Source organism: Homalodisca vitripennis, chromosome 6 (assembly GCF_021130785.1).
Source record: "Homalodisca vitripennis isolate AUS2020 chromosome 6, UT_GWSS_2.1, whole genome shotgun sequence".
NCBI lineage: Eukaryota > Metazoa > Arthropoda > Insecta > Hemiptera > Cicadellidae > Homalodisca > Homalodisca vitripennis.
In genome coordinates, this window is record NC_060212.1 from 63907313 (window position 1) to 63933743 (window position 26431).

The 26431-nt window shown below is 34.3% G+C and overlaps 1 protein-coding gene across 2 annotated transcripts in view; it reads left to right on the top strand.

Annotated features, from left to right (window-relative positions):
* LOC124364396 (RNA polymerase II-associated protein 1-like) overlaps nt 1-26431 on the top strand; it is a 72120-nt gene that overhangs the window by 5858 nt on the left and 39831 nt on the right. Inside the window, exons 2-9 of one of the 2 annotated variants that reach the window (XM_046819838.1) lie at nt 5727-5891; nt 6909-7140; nt 10716-10876; nt 13441-13610; nt 14761-14922; nt 16125-16291; nt 18667-18809; nt 25365-25500. In XM_046819838.1, coding sequence (XP_046675794.1) covers nt 5756-5891; nt 6909-7140; nt 10716-10876; nt 13441-13610; nt 14761-14922; nt 16125-16291; nt 18667-18809; nt 25365-25500 — 1307 coding nt within the window. In that variant the 5' untranslated portion in view covers nt 5727-5755. The remainder of the gene's footprint in view (nt 1-5726; nt 5892-6908; nt 7141-10715; nt 10877-13440; nt 13611-14760; nt 14923-16124; nt 16292-18666; nt 18810-25364; nt 25501-26431) is intronic. The other variant, XM_046819839.1, reaches the window with a different exon arrangement.

Below are 26431 nucleotides of genomic sequence, written 5' to 3' on the forward strand. Positions count from 1 at the left end.
ATCCGAAATAGCTGCAGGAATTATCTGAACATTAATATCATCCCTGAAGGCCGAGGATATGCAAACTATATCGATGGAAGAGCTTGTGTCACAGGTAATTCTTGTAGGTGGCAGCAAAATCCTTACAATATCAAAACTAATCAGGAGCTCATTTAGTGTCTTTGAATCACTAGAAGTTTTTAGGCAATCAACATTGAAATCTCCAACAATGAGTTTAAGGCATTGAGCAGGCCATGATTCAAAAATGGATGTAAGTGTCTGGAGAGCAAGATAAAAAGACTCTTTATCCTGCCTGGGAGGTCTATAAACACCCAGCACGTACAGTTGTTCCTTCTTATTAACCTTGATTGCAATTGCAGAGACTTCACATACCAAGGGAATGCTGAAATGTTCGATATCTAGTGCATTTACTTCATTTGGAAAGACTGCTATGCTTATAAACAGCAACTCCTCCCTTTTGATGTGTTAATCCTGCTAATTGCAGAAACAATTGTGTAGTTCAGAAATCTTGTGTTTAGAATATTCTCATTGCTTTGGCCCATGCTCTGTGGTTACTAGAATGTCAGGGTGGAGAGAAAAAAGAAGATGATTCAACTTTTCCATTTTATTCCCAACTCTGTCCACATTTTGATGTAAGATTGTCAAATTCCTGCCATTTTTCTGCTTGAGTTTGTAAAAGTTCTGCAAATCAATTGGTTTTTGAAAAAATTGATTTTTCCCTTTATGTTTTGGACCCTCTTCTAAAAAACCTTGCTGTACCTCCATGTGAGAAACAATTTTGGAGTGAGGAATGTGGTTTTTAGTTCCTGGAATACTATTTCTTGTTAGCAGTGTGGGTGGTGAAAGGGAAACATGTGGTTTGAAGCTGTTATTTTCTAAAATATTATTTGATGTGCAGTGATTGATGAAGTCATCAATATTTTCATTAAAAAATTCTTCTGTTGTCTGTCCAGCTTTCAGTAGCTTTGCAGAAATGGGAGGTTTTTTTACATTTAATTAAAGTTATGAGTGGAAGTAAGAGAATCCACAACAGTGTTGAGATTCATAGTGTGTGTAGAACACTGATCTATATTTTGAAAGGTGTCAGACTTATTTTTCACTTTCATGTAAGGATACTCCTGTTTCTTGATAGGAAGGGGAATATTCCAAAGTTGTTACTCTAAGATCCAAAGCCTTCAAACCATTAATTAAAATGGTCATCTCCTCTGGATTGTTCACTGTCAATTTGTCTTCCACCGATATAACCCTTGTGTTCAAAGTCTTCAGCTGTTCTTCCAAGGATGACAATCTTCCACTTAGTGATGCCAATTCTTCCCCAGCTGCATTTGTTTTAATTACTTGGTTATTTGGCTCATTAGTTTTCTGGAGGAGTCTTAGCACAACAAATTTCTAAAGCATCATTGGAACTTTTTGTTAAACAAGAAAGTTTTTTCTCAAGAGCAGTGATCTTAGTTCACATGATGTAATGATACGACGTTGTTCATTGTCATGCTCTTCAAAGTTTGTGTTGCAGCATATTTCTTATAGATTTCTCCTTCTCTACTTGTTTCAGAGAAACATCAAGTTTCAGAAAATAGTTTCTCCTGCTTACTGATTAATAAATTATTCATTTTCTTAAGATCTTCCAGTTCAGCCTCCTTTGATTGTAATGCAAAAAATCAACTTATAGTTTTCTTTGTTAAGCTCCTCATTTTGTGCAAGGAGCTTAGACCCAATCTCTGCTGACTTGTGTAACAAATCCTCATCGGTAGCCTGTGTTGTATTATAAGAAGAAAGTTCTATTTGGAGCTCATCTAGTGATTTATCGCACAATTCCGAAATGAGCGGACAATTTATTATTTGTTTCTGTGTAATAAAGCTTTGAGAAAAATACATTTGGGTTCTTCAAGGACATTGAAATATGGTGGAAATAAACTTTGCGGCAGAAAAAATACCAGTCCACCACTGATTGTGTTGATACTTCAAACTCCAAAGAAATATACCATTTTCTCATTGGTTCAGTTGTAATAACATGGTCACCAAACCAAAATATGTCTCGATATCCAGTCGCGTCCTTTCAAAAATTGAACCTGCACAGGTAGATTACAAAAAATTAGAACGTTTAAAACTGTTTTACTACATTTACAAATCTTTTTATCACAACGAAACATCAAAGTCCTCACGTTCAAAAACAATACACACCCGCATGATGAACAAACACACTAATTTCAAAAAATGCCATGTTCTATTTAAAACGCAATTATCTCGTTTACGTTAAAACAAAGACCCCTGAACGTGCCTGATAAAATGCTCCAACAAACACAATTTATTGGGATTAAAATTTGTAGTGCTAGGTGATGGTTGATCCATTGTTAACACATGCACTCGATCCAAACTGCAGTACACAATACCTAATGAAGCACTGGAGCACTCAGATTACAGATACACTATTAGTCGCAGCCGCAGATAATTAGACACACAACAAACAAAACATCAAAGTATTAAAAATTTAACTATTTATGAATATATCCCCTAGATCATGTTATTTGTCATTTCCACCCCCTAAAACCATATATACTTTTGTTCAGGAGGATGAACAGAATACATTAATAACGATTTGCCGGGTTGGCCGTTAACCTGATAGACACCCTCCAGCCTTTGTTACATTTTATAAATACAATTTTATGTATACATAGGCCTAGCCTAGATATTTTATTCATCATTAAGTTATTACTATTTAAGATATGAAAACAGCCGAACTAATTATTTACTACAATTTGAAATACCTTTTACGTAGTTTTTTTTTAGCTAACTATATTGAGGATTCCTTACTTATGACTATCAATGATTTGATAATATTAAATACTAAGATTGGATTGTAGTGGTGGCCACTTATTATACTGCAGCCTTATATTATTAGAAAGAAAAAACTTTTTCGACTGCTTCCTGAAAGGAACCGATGTTGTGAGAATTGGCCAATCAGTCCCTATCTACCATTTGTTATTATAGGCTATATATACGTATTTATTATAAATATATGAGTTAAAATTGACGTTTATGAGCGCTCACGTGATTTGAGCTTGAATGTAGGTATTATCTCGAGGAATGTTTTTTTTGCAAAAGTTTTGGTGCGACCAAATCTTGCATTGATGGCCTGGGTCATTTCTGATTGGTTCTTTCCTGACCTCACATCACGTTCCAGATCATGGTGTGCTTCTGGGGTGCGCAAAAGGCCCTTGAGGCTTAAAGGCATGGCAAAAGGCCGCCCCATAGAAGAAGAAGAAGAGGGATGGCCCAGTCCGATTGTACCCATCCTTGTCATCTCCTATAGTTACCATCGAACTTTTCTGGGCCAAAAGGTTTGCCACATGTTACCGCAACGCTGTAAATTTTGTGATATGTGTCATTGGTTTACATACGCATTAGTGCAACTGTGATATACCTCCCTCTCTCTCTCCTTCCCCTTGACCAATTTGGTGTAATTTCATACCTTATTTTATTGCTGTGGTCACTCCCAATGATAGTATTATCTCCTTTAGATTCTAGTAAGGTATAGGAATGGGATCTTTAAAGGTTTGTTTGGTTTTTTTTTAATATACTGTTACCTGAGTATTTTTAAGGACCCACTGAAGATGTTGTGTCACCGATTAGGGTATAAGGTTACATTACATTCACAATAGACTTCAGCTACTTTGTTTTATTCTCGTTATTTTACATGCACCATTGCACCATACTCATTGACAATTTACACCCCACCAATACAATACAATACAATACAATACAATACAAATTCACTTTATTTATAATTTGTACATAACATGTAACAAACATAAAATGGCGTCAGTTTATAATATACCATACATTACAATAACCATGGTATCATAAGATAATACAAGGTGCATAATGCCTACTCAATCTACAAAATTTTTATTCTAGGCCCATGAAAAATTTTATCTCGGCGACTCAGCACTCTTCTTTTATACCAGTAAAGATTAGTCTTAAAAGATAGTGCAGAAATTATTATTAGTGCGGTTAGACTAAGGACCAAGTATTAGGTACGAAGGGTTTAGGGTTGATAATAAGGAGGCATTCTGTTCTCGGGTTTGTTTCCCCTAACATAACTTCTTTCTGGGTAAGATGAGAGTCACATCACAGTGCACCTGCTCTCTGGAATTATAGTGGTCTGTGTAAGTACCTTAATGCATGTGGATCTTGAGATGCACTTGATACCAAGTGTCCTATTACGATTATTTGAGATGCTAGCGTCTGGACGAATGTATTACACTAAACTAACCTTGGACAACTAGTCTACAAATCTATAAGACAATGATGAGAACCAGTGAGAGAAGAGACTGTGAGGAGATGGCTTCGTATTGAATACACATTTATTCTATTTTCCTATTATTGTCAGATTAAAAAAGCTTCCAGTTCATATAAAAAACTTTAATTTACATTGTTGCCCTGATTTGAAAAAATCCTACTTAGACATGAAATAAATGATACTACAAACATGAATATTTACAAATAACAAACACTAACTGAAAATATCACCTAATATATATCTTTCATGAGTATAAGGACTAAGGACTCCTAAAAGCTACATCACTTTTAAACTTATATTGATTCCAGAGATAGAAAAAGGATAGCTTGTATGCCGGATTTAGAACTTTTTGTTCATCTGTTATGTGTGTGTCTATTGAATTCCTGGTATCTTGGTCAAGAAACGGTTTATAAAAAATAATAAATAAAGGAATTTCCTCAACAAAACTATATTACAGATATTCATTATTAAAAAAAAAAAAAAAAAACTAAAAGTCTAGGTCGCCAATTCAAAGAGCTTGTGAGATGGAGCAGGAGATTGTGTAAGTTGAGGAAGATTCTTATGGAGCACCCTGTAGAGAGGTCCTAAAATAAGACAACTCTTTGATTCAAAGCTAGCCAAGAGTTCACCTCATAATGTTGTGTATAACTGTTTACTTTCTGGACATTAGAAGAAAGAAAAAGAAGAAGAAGAAATCTTGAATTTAATCTAATATCATTACGACAGTTTCCTACATCATTTAATATTACACCTCTGTGCTTTCTGTGTGACTTCTGTTGAATTTTCCAAGAGAGAATTGGGAATAAACAATTCTATCATAGTAGACTGGAATAATTATATGCGTGAAGTATGCACGGCAAAGCTGCTTGCAAATCGTTAAGTTACTGGTGGTCCTGGACTAACTGTAGAAATTGATGATCTGTTTTCACCAAAAGAAAATACAGTGTTGGCCGTGTAATAAATAACACAGTAGAGCGAATGTTTGGAGTGGGAAAATCAAGTTTCAGGTGACACTGTCAATCATTCAAAGTTATTCGACAGTTACCTTTGTGAATTCATGTGGAGAAAACGGTTGGAACCTTTTTTCCAATCAATTTTCAAGAATCTTACAAGATATCACATCATTCTGGCCTTCAACATAATATGTTTAACACTAATTCTCATTAACATGGTTTTCATTTATTACAATGTATATAAAAAACAATATTGTTTAAAAAATATTTTTCTTACAGTTAGTTCCTATATTAGCAACATTCATATCGTTGTAAGCCAATAGAAATAGTTACAGTTTTGTGAGCATATTACTAAATTTTGCCTAGTTTCATACAGATGATATTAATTTTTTTTTTAATTAGTTAATTGTTGATACTAATCGTTATATTACATTAGAGTAAATGTTAGGCTACATTTATGTATTTTGTTCCAGTTCAGGCTTTCAGAGAAGAATAATTAAGTATGGCAACACCTAAAAAACAAAGTATTTTTGCACAGCGAATGCAAAATGCCAAGAAGTTAAAATCACAAGATAACAGAAATGTAGCTGCTGTATCATCTGGTGCGCCAAATTTTCAAGTAGAAGCAGCCTGTTTTGGTAAGTAGGTTAAACCTTTTGTAATCTTCTTCAAAAATATAAATACTGACTGTACAATAAACCAATCGCTGTTTAACCCTAACAGAATGAAAGTTTTCTATTCTGAAAACTTTTCTGTTTTCAATATTTAGTTTTTTTAATTGCTGGAAATATACCTCATTCCTTTAAAATTATGTGTTATTTTTCAATGATTTTGCATAACCTATGTTTTATGTTTTCTTATTAATTTTATAGCTCTGTATTTGTAAATATTTATACTATTTTTGTCTAAAGATATATTATAATTTTAAGAGTGCCCTTCTAATAAGTTATTTCTTGTGTGTCAAGCAAACTTACCTGATAGGCCATTTGTAACCATTATTTCTCAGTATTAAACAATTCGGACTTTCCTGACAAACAAATAGACAATATACTTCATTTACAGATTCATATAGAACTGTAGTAGTGTTAGATTACATAACATTAATATGAGACAAAATAAATTGAATGAATCAGTATGTATAAAATATGATAAATTCTATAAAGTTATTTCAGTCAACTTAGTTTGGCATTTCTTGTTAAGTATTCTTCTATTGCATAAAACGGATTGGTCAATAACCACTTCTTCACTTTTTTAAAGTTCCCTGTTGAACACATCATGAGATCCTCTGGTATGTAATTCCATAATACAACACATGAGGGCTTCTCTTCATATCGAACATGTTGATGAGTGGGAAGATGGAAGTCCGCAGCACTTCTTGCGTTTTAGGCGTATATAAGATGTCCCTCGAAATTCAATTCAACTTAGAAAAGGAGCTCTTGGACTGAGGGAACGATACATTAACACTGCCTTCATAATTAATTTTTTCTTTTCTTGTTTTGTCTTATAAAAAATTACTGCATGTACACATGCTCTATCCTAAATTTGTAATGTGATTAACCGTTTTGTAAAAAAATATGACTCTTTTGATTTTCCGTAAGAAGATGTTCATAATGGATTGATTTATTTAGTTGCCGTTCTTATTGAATATGTTATAGGTGAGAAAAGTAACATTGTTCATGGACCTGATGCTGGAATTATTCATGAAGAAAATGTGAAAAGACTTGCATCGATGTCACCATCAGAAATTGAAGAAGAAAGAAATAAGCTGATTGCAAATTTGGATCCATCAATTGTTGACTTTCTGAGATCTAGAAAAACTACGAAGGTTAATTCTAACCAGACTAAAAGACATGACCCCACACCTAGTTCTTGTAGCATGGAGATCAGGTAGGTTGTTTTTCCCCAGTAGGTGTTCGTCTCATTAGCTGTAATATTTAAAAGAATTCAATTGATCATGCATGTTTCAAACAGTATTTAAATTACTAAATTCTAATTGAAATATAATTTTAGAACGGAGTATGTTTAACTCTTTTAGTGCTTGGAAAAAAATTAGAAGTCATTCAAAAAGTTAGAAGTCATTTCCAAGAATACCAGGGATTTTTCACCCAGTGCTACTGAAGGATACCAAACCTATTTAACCTGTTTTGGAGCGTCTAATTAAAACAATCTGTTAAAATTACAAACATTTAAATATATTTGTAATTTTTTTACCAGATAGAAGAAAAACATTTTTTACTGTAAACGTCCTTATATACGGATGTTGGAACTAAAAGGTTTAAATTGATTTCTGTTTAAAGCTGTCAAAGAATTTTGATTTTGATTTTTAAATAAATAGCTTTAAATCAATTTTAATAAAATTGATTTATTTTTAAATAATAGATTATCAGATGCGGCAAATAATTTTTTGCTTAGTAATGAAATGACAAAAAATATATACTTTGAGGATGAAAATCAGAACTAAAACTATTGCGAAAAAGTTATGATTATGAATATTTATACTCATGATTAACTAACTGGAGATTCTTATTGGTCATAATTCTACAATGCTTTCAAAAGTTGCATCGCTTAAAAAAACCCAAATTCATTATACTATTAAAGAACCCGTTTGCATCTTATCAGTGAAAACTCAAAACAGATTCAGTCATACTTGTTTTACACCATTACAATATTTAAAAATCAACTGTTACAGATCAGTAGTTCCGTAGTTGCCACATAATTTTTGTGTTCAAGAACAATAGTGTGCAAAATTCACACAATATCTTAAGCTTATATAAGGATAAATTGATATAATTAGAATTCAGCTAAAGCCGGATGTAAAATGTGTCATCGATATGCTTCTGTGTAGTGGATAGTGAGGGAACAAAAAGTTAGTTCAAGATCAAGATGGGCATAGTTTGAATGATTCTTTTGTTTTTAAGTGTATTGTGGACACTACTATTTATTCTTATATTAAACCAAATTCATTTTTCGGGTAAAAGACTCCTCCTACTGGTCAATAACATATGACCCAAGTATGCAATAGTTGGTCTTACAGTCACAATTTTCATGTAATTTTCTCACCCCAAGCAAATTTCAGTCATTATCATAATATTATATAGATAGTTAAAAGTGTTTGCTATGCCACTTTGTATAATTATGTATCAAGTGTCCTAAAATATAAACTAATGAACATAACAGGTCGCTCATTTAAGAGGTATACCCCATAATTCATAAGAAATTATAAACCTAAACCTATATTTTATTTTGATGGAATGTAACCATGTAGAGATTTGCAGAAAAATAAGTATATATATATATATATATATATATATATATATATATATTACAGTTTAGTAAGCTGTAACAGTAGGAAGTAGAAACTCATTTCTCACATATACTCTCAGAAAACTTTCTAGACAATCCACAAAATATACTTCCTCTTCAAAGTCTTGATTCCTGCTATATTTGTGTGTAACCCAGCACTCCATTCCAGACTAAAGTGTCGTAATCAGTATAGCTTTGGGCGTATGATCCATAAAGCATGACATATGAAGCTAGGGATCTGCAAGGACACAAATCCTGCATAATGTGCTTTCTTTCAATTCTACTGCCCCTAATTCCACAAGAATGACCAAAAGGCTTCTTTTACAAGTATAATTAATTATCATCCCTTTTTCTGAATTCCAGGGTATGCAAAATACATTTCACCCCATCCAGAAGGGATGATGTGCTCATCTGATCTTCAATAAAAGATTGATAATGGAAGCATTAGACTCCCCACACTTTGAGCACATCAAATTGGCATGTGTTACAATTCTTCATTTAAGTAAAGTAGTCGGGTTGGCTAAAAGCCTTAAGGGCTGATTAGGAATAAGTGCAAGCTTGTGATACATTCCAGAGATTTACTATAGTGATAGTACTGTATTATTTTGTAAGCTTAATAGAATTATTCTGTACATTTCCATCAGTAGGTGTTCTAAAAATAGGAAACAACATTTTTACATGTTTAGAAATTAAAGCATAAAACACAAAGTTAAAAATGAGTTTATATTAACGGTTTTATTTATTTATTAATGCAAAGCTAAGTTTTATTCTTGTATCTAAAATCATAATGTTTTGTTGAATTTTTTTGCTGTTTTACAAAGATGTAAAAAAGTTAGTTTTAGTGCCTTTTTTTCCAATTTTTATTAATTTTTGTGTATTGTCCACCTAGTCATTTTCCTTTTCCATGTCCGTGTCACCATTATGCAAACAAAGCCAATCGGCTATTTGTGTGTTGGGTATTTCCATGGCACAATAAGCACTAGGAATAAAACTATAAAATACTCGAGGATGGGTGACATGCAACAACTTGGGGTAGTTGTCTTCACTGTGCAACTGCAGCAAACCCACTAAGGTGCAAACACTCATGACAGAAGATCAAGGAAGTGCTGACATGTAGTAGGAAACACTAGAACTACTTGCGCTACATGCGGTTATCATAGAAGTGCTTCTTGTGCAATATTACGGTAGACAATATAATAAAACTAGAGCAATATAACAATGGGTATTATTATGTCAGTAGACACATTTTACGTAATCGTTATGAACGTAATATTACATCAGAAACTGTGAAGTGTTCAAAGTTAACAAACAGACCTTAATATTTAAACAAGACATAAACATTTAATCTGTCAGTGTCTAATGTCAACATAAAATGTCTCTAACCCATTAAAGTGGAACCATACATTAAAAAAGACCAAACACCTCTTTTATTCTATTATATACCTCATTAACTTATTTCACTGTCAAATGTGAAATATTCTGGCTATAATGTATGTTCTGGACAGATAACCCAAGAGATAACATCATAACAAGACTGATTTGGAATGTTGAGACATGACGGAAGGGGTAGAAATTATTTAGATATTATTATGCCTACTAAGTATGACAAATTTGTACCCCAGAAGGGTTAACTTCTGGCTGGTTTATACCTTCTAGTTGAACCCACACTGGACACAGAAAAAACCGATGTCACTTAAATCTGGGCAACCTTATGGATGTCCAGGAGTGGCACATCACTAATCTCAAATGTTGAGATTCTGGAGTGCAAGGGTAGTTCGATAGGTTTAGTCTATTGTGGAAGATATTGGAGTTGGTGGGATTCCCTTAGAGTCAAAGGTTTTTGCCAGCCTAAACATAAGGGTGTACCACCACCTGCCTGCTTTGACTGTAGAGGCTGGTTCAGAACTGGCTTCTCCTTCTTCCGATGGAACATAACAGATTAATGTCTTAAATTCTTCCTCATGGATCTTGACAGGAGGTGGCCCCTACCCCAACCTTACCCATCCAGAATATCTTATCACTCCGGAAGCAGCACAGAGGTCCTTTTAGGACTAGTTGCAATTTCTAAGCTTCTTGTCCTAAGAGAAAAATGTCAAATTAAGTCTGTTAAAGAAATTGCTTTGTTTGAAAATGCTAATTGCCACGTGGGACTGTGACAGTGATGTGCCAGTGGTCACACAGACTCCAGTTGCAGAGTTAGTCAACAAGTATCCACACATGGACGTGTTGGAACCTGACAAGTTGGAGTGGATGCAGGAGGTTCCCCCACCCCAACCTCCCGCACCTGGCTGTCCATACAGTGCTAGGTTCAACTTTGACGGTTAGTAAATTTATCTTACTGAAATCTAGCTCAGAACTGTCACTTTTTATTTATTGCTCATGGTATAAATTTATAATCAAACCATCTAATGTATGTTGTTGTCGTTGTTGCAACTTTTGTTGAGGCAGATTTGTCCTCATCATATTATAACAACAACAATATAAACTGACCATTGGTATAACCCAGCAATTTACATCTGGCTGGGTAAATAGTCTCAATTGAATACATAATATCAATATGTTGGTTTTTATATAGCATTCATAATTGAGTGTAAAAATAATAACATTACTTTGTCATCACGCACCTTACAAATCAAATCATATTTTATTGCATTTTTACAATTTTACATTGCATTGCAAATGTCAGTAAATCATTGTAAATTATTTTGTAAATAGTTTCACACTTGCCAAAGTTAAAGCATTCACACATGCACCCAAACCTACACTTCCACACATTCACCCACACTCTCTCAGCACACTCTCACTGACTCCAGATCCTATGCCTCTCATAAATCCCAGCGGCTCATCATGAATTCATCGACAGAGTAGAACAATAGACTCTAGACACCAATAGGCGTTTTATACGAGTTTTTGAATAGATTTTTTATTGTTGGAGTTCTTTATACTTTCCGGGAGCTTATTGATTAATCTGACACCAACTTGTTGTGGCAGATGCTGCGTAAGCGTCAGCCTGTGCTGTTGGGCTCGATAGTTGTCCCTGCCTCTGGTTTCATATTGGTGAATATCCACACCGCGGACCATAGTGCATTTTGATTTGCAATACATGATCACGTCGTACATGTAGAGGCAGGGCAATGTCAGAAATCCAAGCTCCCTAAAAGATTCTCTACATGACTCTCTGTTATTTAACTTTCCAATTATTCTGACAGCCTTTTTTTGGAGTCTAAAGACTCGCTCAAATTTGTTTTTGGCACAGCCTCCCCAAAGTCTCACTCCATACGCAAAGTGTGTGTGAATTAGGCCATAGTAGGCCATTTTTATAACTTTAGGGGAACATAGCTTTGCTAGGTGGCGCAAGGCGTATATGCCTGCTGAAATTTTAGCACACATATTGTCGACGTGGTCATCCCAGGTCAATCCTCTGTCAAGGAACAATCCTAGAAACTTTGTGGAGAAACTTGTTTATTGATGTAAATAACAACATTTACATCAATAAACAGGTTATAGTTAAAACAAATTTAACCCTTCCCATGCGGAATTTATCTTTCAATTTTAACTCATAACGCGTAATTAACTTTAAAATTGTTTTTTACATTTTACCAACTCTAATTTTTTTTAGTTAGTGGTGGCTATTAGAAATAAAAAATAATACAGTATCACAAAATGATCAGAGCCCTATATTTTTTAACAAATTTTCAAATTTTACAAAAAATTGAGAAAACAACCTTTTTACTTGAATTTCTAAAAATATTTTCAATAACGACACAACAAATAAAGTAATAACAACAAAATAAAAAGATAATATAATGCTAAATACAACAGGAACACGAACAGTAAATAAGGAAATATGGCAAAACAGCGTTAAACACTAAAATATGCCGTGCCGGGATATATCCGTTTGCCGCGTGGGAAGGGTTAACATGATGGTTGCCGCACATGGCTTACAGCGCACATTCTCAGTGCGAGTTGTTGAGTATAGAGAGGAGTGAAGATGTTAAACTCATGTATTACAGTTCGACAGTTATTGTACAGTAGTTAAACACATTGGCTGCAGCAAATGCCTTTGAACGCACATTTTCAGTTGGTCTCATTATAGAGACAGTGAAGCTGTTAAATCCTTGCAAACTCAATCTAAGGTAAAATGAGTAATATAGGGAAATATGTATGTGTAAACGATTTAATGAAAAGAAATGTTGAAATTGCATTGTTTTTTATTGACAGCCTTCCAGCCATATTTTTTTTTTCAAAATTCGAGGGTTGTTTTTTAACCTCCAATCTCACATCATGTTAGCCAGAAACATGACAGGTCTGGAGTGTGTGCAGTATTCGATCACGCATCTTCTCTGCTACAATATTTGTCAATTACTAGTTTGCGTTGAGCTGCAGTCGCATTGACATGGCCACCTTTATTGATTCTCCTGCCAAATGTGAATTGAGAAGTGGTATTCATTTCCTGCAGCAGAAGGGAATATTGCAAAAATACAACAATAATAGTAAATGACAATGGATTTAAATGTATCAAGAATGTACACACAAATTTTCCAAAATTAAACACAAGACAATTATTATACCACAGACTATTTAAGAACCCAACAGAACGTAACAACATTGGAGGTTGGAAAGGATCCTTTCAAACATCCATCGCCACTAAAAAGTCTAAACAAAAAATTGTAGGTAAAATTACAATGTTCCATCTTTATATGAAACCAATTATCCACAAGGTAAATTCATCAAATGTGTTGGAAACTTAACGAAAATATCATATGATTATTTTTACAGTTACATGCTGCAGGATCTGATGCAACACAGTTGTTCTTCTGTGCTGCAACAACGTATAACTGCCATCTCTACCATTTACAGTTATTGTGAACTGTGTGTTGACAGGAGAGCTGATGCCATATACAAACGATACAAAGACAGATGGACTGTACCACCACGGGGAGGAGCCAGATCGTCCTGGCTACACGCTGCAGGAGTTGATGCAACTCAGTCGTTCTTCCATGCTGCAACAACGTATCACTGCCATCTCTACTCTGGCCAACATATTTCACAAGGCAGGTAGTCATGTATGAGCGATCCTCAGACTCAAATAATTATATTGTATAATGTTTGTTATGTTTTTGTAAGAAAGGGCACGGTAAATGTTGTACATATTAAGTATTTTAATAAATTTAATATAATTTAAGAACAATTTATTTATAAGTTAATTAATTCTTTTAGAATCAGTGGGAGACCTAACCTCCCCCCCTCGCTAATATGCTTAAAGGACCAAGTGGTTGATATATTTGTTGTCCATAAGCAACTCTTAGAATAAAACCGAACAGGCAATATATATATATGAACCTATGACTTGAAAGTGAAACAACTTAGATCTGAAGGAAGCACAAACACATTCTACAGGTTAGTAACAATAGCAAAGCAATATAGGACATTATAAACAGTAAATGGAAAGCAGCACATACAATTAAAGATTCAGATGTGACTAAGAGAGGTAATTTTTCTTATTACTGGACACGGTCAATTCAGGAAATACTTATGAAATACCTTAGGATCACAGTTTAATAATCCAGAAGATGAAATTTGAGGGAAGTTTACTGTTGTGGTTTCAAAGCTATCTTACAAGGAGAAAATAGTTGAAATATAACAGGTACATAATAGGACTGAAACAATTGTAAAATCAAAATCACAAATAGTCAAAGGAGGTTTCCTTCAAGGTTCTGCATTGGGCCCAGGTTTATTTGTACCATTAACTTTAGATTCACTCTTCCAAACTACCTTAGAAATTGATGCTATCCCATTATGTATGTTGATGATACTGTACTGTTAAACAGCAGTAACCCTACTAAGCTCTTGGCCACCTACATAACAGTTAGCATGGTACAGCAGTATTGTGATAACAATGATCTTATTTATAACTCCTCCAACACATAACTTTTATCATGAAGAAGGCTAAAAGATTAAATTACCGAGACCCCAGATCAACAAAAGGTTGAAGCAACCAAGCATCTGAGTATAATATTGGATTAACATCTTTCTTGGAAGTTCCACATTGACAAGCTGTGTTCTAAACCAAGTTCTGATATTTTTTTTCTGCCTGGAGTGTTCTTTACTACAAAAAGTGCTCTACTTATAACTGTACGATGGATGATCATGTTAAGCTTATGTTTTTGCTGCTTGATGACTAAGAGTTTTTGTTTTGTGTAGGCCAGTGACTACGACTACTGCCTGGAGCGCCCACTACTGCCACAACTACTCAACTCGGAACTGTACCTGCTCCTCAGGTTCACTCTGGACGATCCTGTTAGGTCTGTGGTTTCTGCTGCCATTGCTGCCATAGCCAACCTCCTTGTCAATGTGAAAGATGAGGTACCCAAAGAAATATCAATGTTTGAATTATTTAGGTGCTACATTGTCAACCTTAGACATAACGAACATTGCAATAAAAACGTTAACATTCGAGTACTTAGTACGGTATGAATAATCTTGTACTTTCTTATAATATTTGTATATTTGTAATATTCTTTTTTGTAAAAACATGAATTCTGATACTGAAGTACTGTAAAATAAAACAAGATTAGAAGCCACGTTCTAAACTCCTTTAGTGTAAACTTTTGTGCTTAGTAACAACTTAATAAATGTCTTTTACAAGAGTGTGTTTTAAGAGACATTGCTTTGTAGTAAATCTTAACTTTTAAAGTAAATAATGATTACAATATATCACTATTATTTAGAATATTGATGTGTTTTTGGGTGTGCTTCTTCATCATAACAACAGTGAAAAGAGCTTTATTTAAACTTACAAATAAACAAAAGGTTTATATATTATGAAATAGGTCAAGGAATCATTCAAATATTTTGTAGCATACTAAAAAATATTTTGGGACAAGACTAATATTTATTTAACAGGATTTTTCCGATCTCGAAACGTAGTGTTACTGATTTTTGTTTCACTGAACAATGGAAAATGTCTGGAAAAATCCTGTTTCCTCCACAATCCTTCCATCGTCAAAAATAAACTTCAAACAAAGAATTTATTTAATAATTAATAATTTAATAATAAATATAATCATGAAGGGGTTAAGCTCTACCGATAATAGTGAAAAAATATAAACATCTACTGTGTTATAACTATTTTAAACCAACTAAGGAATCTGTAATATTAAGTTTACAAATATTGAATTTATTATACAACTATAGAAATTAACCCTTGTCAAACATTGTAATGATTAGTTAAGGACCTGTAATTGGAAACTTGAAAAATTGCACATGAAATTGGGTGCTAGTAGTGATAAATTTTATTTCAGTCCAGATTTATTCGTGAAATGGTGAGCAAATGAAAGTGGTGAATGAAATTGGTAGATTTGCTTTAGTCAACCAGTCTTTTCATGAACAAAATGGTAGTGAAGACATCTATGGTAGCAGCTTAGGTTGCATCCATTCCCCATAAATAGGGTTCTACCAGTTTCCACAATCATTGGACCGATTTCTCACCAATGTTCTTTTTAGTTAAAGATAAGCCTCATCGTATGTTCCTGTGTGCCCTGTTAATTATCGCCTTGTACTTGAAGGGATGTCTGGATCGCTTGCTGGGGACACTACCTGGATTGTTTCAACCGTCTTTCTACGTCCACTTGGACCTGAAACCTTCAGAACTCAACGAGCTGAAAGACACAGAACTATTGAAAGTTGATGTCATCCGAGGTGCATTGAGAACTCACCTCCTGCCGAGATTCAGGTTGTTGATCTATTGAGTTCCAGGTTAGCGGTAAATTTAGTGATCAAGTTCCATGGCATTTAATTTGTAATTGCGATATTGTTTATGTGTTCCATTTATATTTCATCCTACTTTATTATAATTTTTAACATAGTAAGATTTAATAAAATTGTATTTTAACTTGTTTATTACCAGACACTTTTTATCACATGTCTTCTGGCACTATGGATTGAAACATAAACAACTGTGGTTAGTATGATACCGGAGATTGTGTACAAGTTGATTGTATCTGCAAGGTATACATGTTTGGCATACGCTACAGTTAACACGTTCGCTACCAGGCGGCGCATATTTGCGCCGCTCGGGTCACCGTAACAGACCAACGTTACAAAATGTGGTTGTTCTACACAGACCGAGAATGATTGGTGTGAGACTAACCATAGACCAAGGATAAAATATTGTTGAATTGAGCTATAATTCAACAAAATAACCTAAAATGTACGTCTGTACTGTTCTTATTTGATATATTGCTGATTTGCGTAATTTTTACGGCGGCGCATATGTGGGACGCTCGGTCTATAGCATCAAAATCTTAACATAGACCAAGCGTTCCATATATGAGCCACTATTTATTTGCTCAATTACTGAAGGTTTTAGGGTAAGTTTCAATCAAACATGCATATCTTATTATGATAGTATTTTAATTCATGGTACAAAAGCTCAATCAACAGAGTCATAAATACAAGTTCATTGAATGTATTATTATACATATCTTATTAGGCTATAGGCCTACAATAATTTTAAGTTTAGAAATTAAAAAAGTAAAATATAAGAAAATTAAGTAGAAATAAAGTTTATTTTATTTCAAGGTACAAAAACATAAATGGGGTTCTGTTTACTCTACAGGACATAATACATGACTGTTAACCCATATGTCATAACTATTTAACAAAATAAGTGAACATTTATTAAATAAGTTATTAAATTTACACTTATATTCAGAATGTTCCACGCTACATTATATTTAAGTGCTCACATATTCATAGTCTAATTATTGTGCCACTGGTTATAACAAGTTGGCATGATAGGCCATGATAGGACGTAATTTTTAAGATATCCAGAGACCAAGCGTCCTACATGTGAGCCAGACATCCCCATAGACCAATACAAAAGTATCAAGCCTCTAAAATAGACCAGTGATTTTTCATGGCAATAATAGTGGCATGCAAACAGCGGCGCAAATATGGGACGTCAGTCTATTTGAGGTGCCCCGAGCGGCGCATATTTGGGACGCCGGTGCACGGGAAGAAACCGTGCGGCTCATATTTGAGCCTGTTGGTCTGTGGGTATACGACTTTTCTTAACATGGTGGTAGCGAACGTGTTAAAGAATGGACAAATGGAAGTGGTCAGGTTTTCTGCAGGAGTATAGTGAGATCTGATGAACGCAGATAGCAATAAAATGTATTCAGAATTATCAGTTTCACTCTCTGTTAACATTAGAATTGCCTTTTTTTTACAAATATGAGGATTTATAACAGAAATCGCATACTGTAAAAAATTGCAATTCAATTTTGTGAATTTGGCCCAACATTAAATACTAAAGAGATATTAAAAGTGATAATATATATTTCGTATTTATCCAACCTATAGTTTAAGGTCACACTTTATTTTTAAAAAACTCTTAGGTTCTTCTTAACTAACTAGAAAAACTCCTGACTCAACTATACATGCTATGCATTTAAATATTCAATCAATGAGAAACAAATGAAATGAATTAGCTGTAGTTTTAGATGAGTTATAAAATGGTTTGTATGAGACCTCTGACACATTTGTTTCACCTTATGCAATGTTTTTGAATAAATCGAGCAATAATAAATACATGAATTTTTAATAAGGCCTCACTTTCTCCATTAATTTTGGTGATATCTCATGATTTTGTTCACTCCAATACTCATCACAATAAATATAATAAAGAGTAATAAGGCTACATATGGATCAGTACTCTGAGTACAAAAAGAAGCATGTCTGTGCTGCAGGTATATCCTAGACAAACTGGGACTCCAAGATAGTAAGGCTACACATGGACCAGTAATATGAGTACAATAAGATGTCTGTCTGTGCTGCAGGTATATCCTAGACAAACTGGGACTCCAAGATAGTAAGGCTACACATGGACCAGTAATATGAGTACAATAAGATGTCTGTCTGTGCTGCAGGTATATCCTAGACAAACTGGGCTCCAAGATAGTAAGGCTACACATGGACCAGTAATATGAGTACAATAAGATGTCTGTCTGTGCTGCAGGTATATCCTAGACAAACTGGGCTCCAAGATAGTAAGGCTACACATGGACCAGTAATAGGAGTACAATAAGATGTCTGTTTGTGCTGCAGGTATATCCTGGACAAACTGGACCCTGAGCCAGTGGAAATCTCACATATCATGAGGTGTCTCACCCGGATAGTGAGACACTCCCATGAGGCTGCTTTCAGTATTTCCAGAGCTCCTGGCCTCCTGGATGCCGTGCGCAGACTGCGTGAGTACTCCGTAAATTATTTTGTTTTTGGTGACGAGAGAATTTTGAACGGAACAAGAATTCTTTGGTATTTTCCATTGTTCAGTGATACAAAAAATCGGTAATGCTATTGTTTGAGGCCTGCACTCCCTGACCCCTTCCTAAAGTGGATATCTAATCTAATACATAACTGCAATCTAGGTTACAATAAAGAATTTATACTAGAACTTTACTACATGCTTAAGTCAGGAATATGTTGTGTCAATTCTGTACAGTATTCTTAATTATACTGCACATGCAATTACTCCCCCTTTATCAGGTGTAACTTAGTAATTCAACTTATACTTGAAATTTATTATCCTTTCCAATCTTCCATCGTCAATAACAATCTTTAAACAGAGGACGTGCAGTTAAATTTAATTAAAAAATAATAGTAAAGTTTGTTTTTCTATTGATTGGACCTTCATAAATGAGCACCTGGTATCTTCAAATAAATTTGATATATTGTCTCATTATCTTTTTAACAAAAATAACACAATCTTGTGTAAATAGACGGTTTGTTCCTCAAAATAAAAAAAGTCATTCAAAAGGCTAAATAAATAAAGTCACCTAGTTCTCAAAAATTGTTAATAATTTAAAAATAAAACTAAAAATCTTAATTTGTCTATTTAAACTTGAAATTGTGCAATCTCTTAAATAAAACTAATATAGAACTTGAAAGTGATATACTTGTGACATATTCTGTTTAAAATAAAACCGTTACTCATGCACCGGACTCGTATAACACTATTATTATATATTTTTATATTCTTATACTATATATTAACACTAAAATAATACTAATTATTAACATTTTCATGAAGAGTTTGTTATTATACTCCAGACACTACACTTAACTGCTTTCAAATTTAATAACTCTACATATTGTATTAAGTCTGTTTATTTGTCATTATTAAAATGATTTAAAATTATTTAAAGTTTTTTCACAGTTAACACTGTCTCAGTTAGAGTCATTTCTTTCTTGCTCTAGCATTTTAAATTAATTTATATAGTTCCCAATGTAAGCTACATTGCTCTTTGTATGATTAATGCTGTAATTATTCCTGAAGTACTGTATTTGCTGCAATTTCGTGCTTGAGTGTTTTGTAAAAAAATAATTTTGACTTATCTAGATTTAAAAAACTATACAAATTCTGTGCTTAGTGCACAATATATGGTGTGAAAGATACATATTTTAGCAGTTACAACTAAACCCACTCACCAAATTTGATCAAAATTAGTCTAGAATAGAATAGAATAGAATATATTTTATTGCGTTGACAATATATATTACATTGTATTGCAATAGTCAATAATACCAATTATTTACGGTATTTATCTTAAAAACTAAATCCATTCACTCGACTTTCCATACAGTTGCACGCAGGCACACATTCATACACATACAAAATTCATAATTCGTGGGATCAACCCCCAGGATTGCAACACTGCCGCGAATATCAATCCCAAGTGTGCTCCATAAACTCGCCAACTGAGTAAAAAGCACAAGACACCAGGTAGTGTTTTAATTGGGTTTTAAATTTTTTTGGATTTGTTTCTAAATTTAGTGTTTCAGGGAGATTGTTAATGAATTTGATCCCAGCTTGAGAAGGGAGGCGTTCAAATGCTGCTGTTCTATGCTGTCGGGCTCGAAAGCGCCCCCGAGCTCTTGTCTCGTATTTGTGTATATCACTGCCCTGCGTCAATATACACTGAAATCGACAGTAAAATGAAGTCTCTAAAATATACAAGCTGGGTAGAGTTAGCAAGTTGAGCTCCCTGAAGGCACTTCGACATGACTCTCTGTTGTTCAATTTTGCGATGATTCGAACAGCTTTTTTCTGCAGTCTGAATACTCTTTCCAAGTTTGATATGGCACAACTGCCCCACAGAGAAATTCCGTACGACAGGTATGGAAATATTAATCCATAGTAAGCCATCATTAAGACATCAGACGTACAAAACTTTGATAAATTGCGAAGGACAAAAATTCCAGTTGCCAATTTAGCACATACACTTTCAATGTGAACTTTCCAGGTTAACCCTTTATCTAGGTGTATTCCTAGAAATTTAGCAGAATCAGTTTCTTCCAGAACAATGTTATCCATCATTACTGTTGGGGTATCATAAGTATTCAACCCACGTAAACAGAAGTTGATGTAATTTGTCTTTTCATGATTAGTTTTGAGATTATTTACCAGAAAATTTTGAATGCAGGAGTTAAGATCAATGAAGGTTTGAATCTCCAATGTAGTTAGAGAATCAGCCCGGAAACAGAGAGTCGTGTCATCTGCGTATTGAATGATTTTCCCATATAAGGCTGACGCATGGATATTATTCACATAAATCAAGAAAAGGACAGGACCCAAGATTGATCCCTGTGGGACTCCTTGGTATATTCTAATAGTACTTGATACTGCATTCTGGACCTGAACACATTGACTTCTACTGCTCAAGTATGAGTGGAGCCACTGGTGTGCTGTCCCTCGTACACCACAGCCTTCCAGCTTGTGTAGCAATATACCATGATTAACAGTATCAAACGCTTTTTGAGAGATCAAGAAAGACACTGAGCGTTCTTTGGTGTGTCTCAAAGCCTTCCACAATAAAGTCTACAAGTTGTGTGATTGCTCCAAAAGTTGATCTTCCTGGTCTGAAACCAAATTGTAGATCAGACAAAATTTTGTGTTTGTCAAGAAAATTAAGAAGTCGGTCCAGGAACAGTTTTTCAAAAATTTTGCTAAAAACAGGTAAAATTGAAATTGGTCGATAGTTATCCGCTAACTTTGGATCGCCTTTTTTGAAAACAGGTACGACTTTTGCCAATTGGAGTGCGGATGGGAATGTGCCAGTTTCGAAAGAAACATTTATGATTTTTGTCAATGGGCTTAATATGTGCTGATAACATTGTTTTATAAGCCACATTGATGTGCCATTTATGTCATTGGAAGTTTTAAGTCAATGGGCTTAATATGTGCTGATAACATTGTTTTATAAGCCACATTGATATGCCATTTATGTCATTGGAAGTTTTAGCTGAAAAACTTCTTACAATACGTCCCACTTCGTCCTCACACACAGGGGCCAGAACCATAGATGAAGCAGGGGTATGTGTGGTGACTGTATCCAGTTCCAATTCACGGTCAGCATCAAGAGAACCAGTCACTGAGGAGAAAAATTTATTAAATTCCAAAGCTATTGCATTTGGATCGGTTAATTTTATCCCATCAGCATCAAGCTGAATGGATTTTGAAGATGCTTTATTTGTTGAGTTTTTTATAATGTTCCAAGCTGTCTTAGAAAAGTTAGATGACTGTTTTAGTTTATTGTTTATTTCGTATGATTTTGCAGCAGTTATTACTTTTTTATAAATTCTTTTGTAATTTCTATAGAAGGATTTGAATCTATAATCATTAGTGTTCCTGAATATTTCATTATAGAATTTTAATTTATTTCTAGAAATCAGAATTCCAGGTGTTATCCAAGAATTCTTCTGAACTTTACCTTTTGTTTTTATTTTCCTAAGGGGACAGCAAACATTTAAGTGGAACATGAAACAACTGTTGAAGGAGTCGAATATTGTGTCTGCATCTGCAGAAGTAAAAGAATCTAAAAAAATCCAATTTTCATCTGCCAGACATTTATTTAAAAGATTTATATTATGTGGATGGACATTTCTCCTTAAAATAATGTTGTGGGATTCTTGGCTCACTGAACATCCACGGATCACCACCTCCTGTGCGTAATGGTCGGATATAGCAGTGTTCAGCACTGACACAGAACTATTGAGTACGTTTGTTATGACATTATCAATGGCAGTGCTCGATGTCGCTGTCACACGAGTTGGCGAGTTCACAGACCAGCTAAGACTAAAAGATTTGAGCAAGTCTCTAAGCTGTTGAGTTTGCTTATCATTCATATTTAAAACATTAATATTGATATCCCCCATTATAACAAAATATTTAAAATTATTGAGGAGATAGTTTAGAAGCCGCTCAAGTCTCTCGAAAAAAAACACCAAATTGGTCATTTGGTGATCTGTACAAACCAACTACAGCAATTCTCCCGAGAGAACTCAAGCAGACCTCAACTCCAGCCATCTCAAAATCTAATTCAATTCCTACATTAAACCTCAGTGGCTCAGACTTGATTCGATCTCGAACTAAAATTGCTACTCCACCTCCCTTATAAAATTGACGCTGAAAGGATTGGGCCAGATCAAAGTTAATAATTTTGAAAAAATTTATTGTTTCGTTTGTAAATCCGTGTTCCGAAACTATGAAGATGTCTTGTTTAAGTTCCTCACATAGAAGAGAAAGTTCATCTAACTTATTTGTTGCAGTTTGAGCATTTTGGTGGACTATGCTGAACGTAGAATTTGTTAACAAAGTTTTATGCCTGTGTTTTACTACTTTTTGGAAGAGGTTTAAGTTCTGTGTTGCAACTCTGGGGGTGGAACCTGTGTCCCTAAAAAATCATCTGTACAAGTTTTGTTGTCAAGTTTTGTTATAGTTGTGGTAAACACTGGCACTGGACTGTCTCTTTCCTCATGTGACTGCAGCACTTCTGATGTAGTTGAGGTGGTGAACTCTGCTTCTCCTCCAGGTATATCAGTGATCCCTTTGACAGCATCCACGTATGTCTCATGGGGAAGTGTAATTAGTTCACTCTCAGTAGCTTGTGGAATGACGTAACCTCGTATATTTTTGGATATATGATTCTTAATTCCAAGACAAATTTGGTTTGAGAGTTTAATTTTACCGCTTGCATTAAAGTGCAGGCCATGTTTGGTATGATCATGCAAGGTATATTTAGTATTTGGAACAATGACAAAGTTGAGGTTATCAAGTTTTGAGACTCTTATGTATTCGATCAGTTTGATATTGGATCTTTTAATAGCATCATTGGTGTTGAACCCCAACTTATCAAATCTATGTGGAATTCCAGGTATAACTACATTGGTTTTACGGGCTACTTGTTTTATTAAATCAAACCGAAAATCTAAATCTGGTGTTCTATTGTTGAAATTGTTTGTTCCTGCTAAGACAATAACATAATCCCCATTCTGGTAGGATTCTGTTAGTTCTTCAATATTTTCAATTACATCATTAAAATTTGCATTGGGTTTGATTATTGAAGTAACCACAAACATTCTACCAAGCCGGTCCCTGATGTGTTCACCACAGCCTCTCCCATGACTATCTGCCAGAATAAGGATTTTATTTTTGTTTATTGTTCCAGACTTTTGTTTAACGGTATGTGTAGCAGTATGACGTTGGTTTTTACTTTTTGTTTTATTTTGTCTTGTAGATTAAAAAAAAATTGATTTATTTTTGTTAATTTGTTTCCTGCCTTCCTCCTTTGATTTTGTAGCTACTTCTGTGTCATCTCCAAATTCATCCTCATCAGTCTCCTCTCCTGACAATAATTCAAAGCGATTGTTCGTGTCAATCCAACTACTAGTGGTTTGGATTTTTGGAGGTACAGATTTTTTATGTGCCACAGGAACTTTTTGCCACTTATTTTGGTCAGCAACTATGTTTTGCTTAGTCCCTGTGTTCAGTTTTAAAGGTGGAAAACACTGAATACATTGAGAATTGTTCAGTTTACTTTGTAGAACTAGATTTTCATTTTTTATTTCTTTTGCTGCAATTTCTAGAGATCTTATAGAGGATATCATGTTTTTAGTTTCATTTTTTAGTATTTCACATTTTGTACAGGGTAATTCCTTTCGTTTTTCAACCATACCACAGTTCCCTTGTTCTGCTTGTAATATGAGCTCCATATTTAGTTTTTTCTCTTCTTCCAGCTTGTTTCTTAGAGTAGTTATAACTAAAAGCAATTCTTCTTCTTTTTCTTTACATTTTTCCAACATTATTTCAATTTCCTCTTCCTTTTGCTTTATTTTGTCTTCAAGTTCCAGCTCATAGACAGATTTGGCATTGCTGGTTTCATGCAGGGCCTGTTTTAGCTCTTCATTCTCTCTTAAAAGTGCTTGTCCAATTTCTGCAGCCAGTGTCAGAGAATCCTCTAAATTACTAGGTTCCTCTTCATGCTTGTCACATACAATCCTTTCATCTCCACTTTCCTCAACATAATTCTGCTTGCAATTAGGACATTTCCATGATTTACAATCTTCTTCTGACAAATTCTTAACATTATTGTATATTAAATTTACACATTTCAAATGATTCCATGATTTACAGGTATTACAAAATATAGCTGAAGTGCTTGCACATTTTCCACATACTCCACAGGGGTATTTATTATGTTTAGACATATTGCCTTGTTTCTAAATAAAACAGTTGTTAAAACTATATTAAATTAATAAAATTTGTAATATAGACAGGTTAAAAAAGTAATTAAGGCTCGTATAAACAGTTATTATAACAATAAAAAGTCAATTGAATTAATTACAAATATTATATAAGTCTGTTTGTGTGCTCATAGTTAATGTTTAAAATCACACTCATATGTACATGTACCATTGCAGTATTTTCTTGTACAGACAGTGATAATTGGTAAGGTCGGTTCCAGTGAATAAGCAGCCACCAGTAGCCTGCTCAGAATCCATGAAGCTGTTCCGTGTGATGGCTTGTCAATCGAGAGGCCTGGCAGAGTATCTTGTGGAAACCCACAGTTTGGTGGAGCCGATTCAACGCTTCATTGCTGGGTGATTATGTTTATATTGTCTAGTGAGTGTTTTTAGGTTGTTATTGGTAAAACAATGTGTTTGACGGGGGAAGGGTTGATTCAGTGTGAATTTTACGTTTAGTCCCAGTTCACCTTCCTCTTAGTGCAATGACTGGAATCTGACTCTGTCACAGACTTGACTCCTGGAATCTGTATTGTAGTGCACTCAATTGTGCACCTGATAAGACAATGAGAATACCAGGTTCGCCTAGATTACACTATATTTTATATTATGGGTGTCTTAGATGTCAAAACGATTTAAAGAGTTCATTTTGAGCTTCTTCGTGGTTTTTTTAGATCTTTTCAGATGAACATGACTTTAGATTCCAGGAGTCAAATTTGTGACAGCATCAGATTCCTGGCACTGCACTAAGAGGAAGGTGATCTAGAGCTAAACTCAACATTCACAATGTGTCAAAATTCCTAGATCATGAAATCATTTATTGAGGATTTAAACAGTTATTTAAAAATATAATTAAACTTTGCACTTCTGGATTGTCAGTGGAAATGTCTTGTTTGGAATGATGCAATTTGTTTCAGCATCAAGCTTTAAACTTGAACATGTCAGGTTATGATGTATAACGTCATGATAGTGAAGAACATTATTGTATCTATCAATATGTTGAAATACCAACCTTCATATACTATAAATTAATATTTTCAAGAAATTTACTGATGTCACTATTGTACAAGAGTCACTCTGATAGTTTTAAGATACTGGCAAACAGTGCTTACTTGCAATAATCTTGTCAAATTCTCTGAGCGCTTGTCTGTACCTGACAGCAGCTTGGACTCATCGGTATACTTGTGTCATCTCTTTGGATAGACCGACTTCATGAATTCATTGAGTTATTGAGAGAGCATTTTTAAGCCATGACTGTCCATTATTTTAAAGTTGGTTTGTCTCAAGA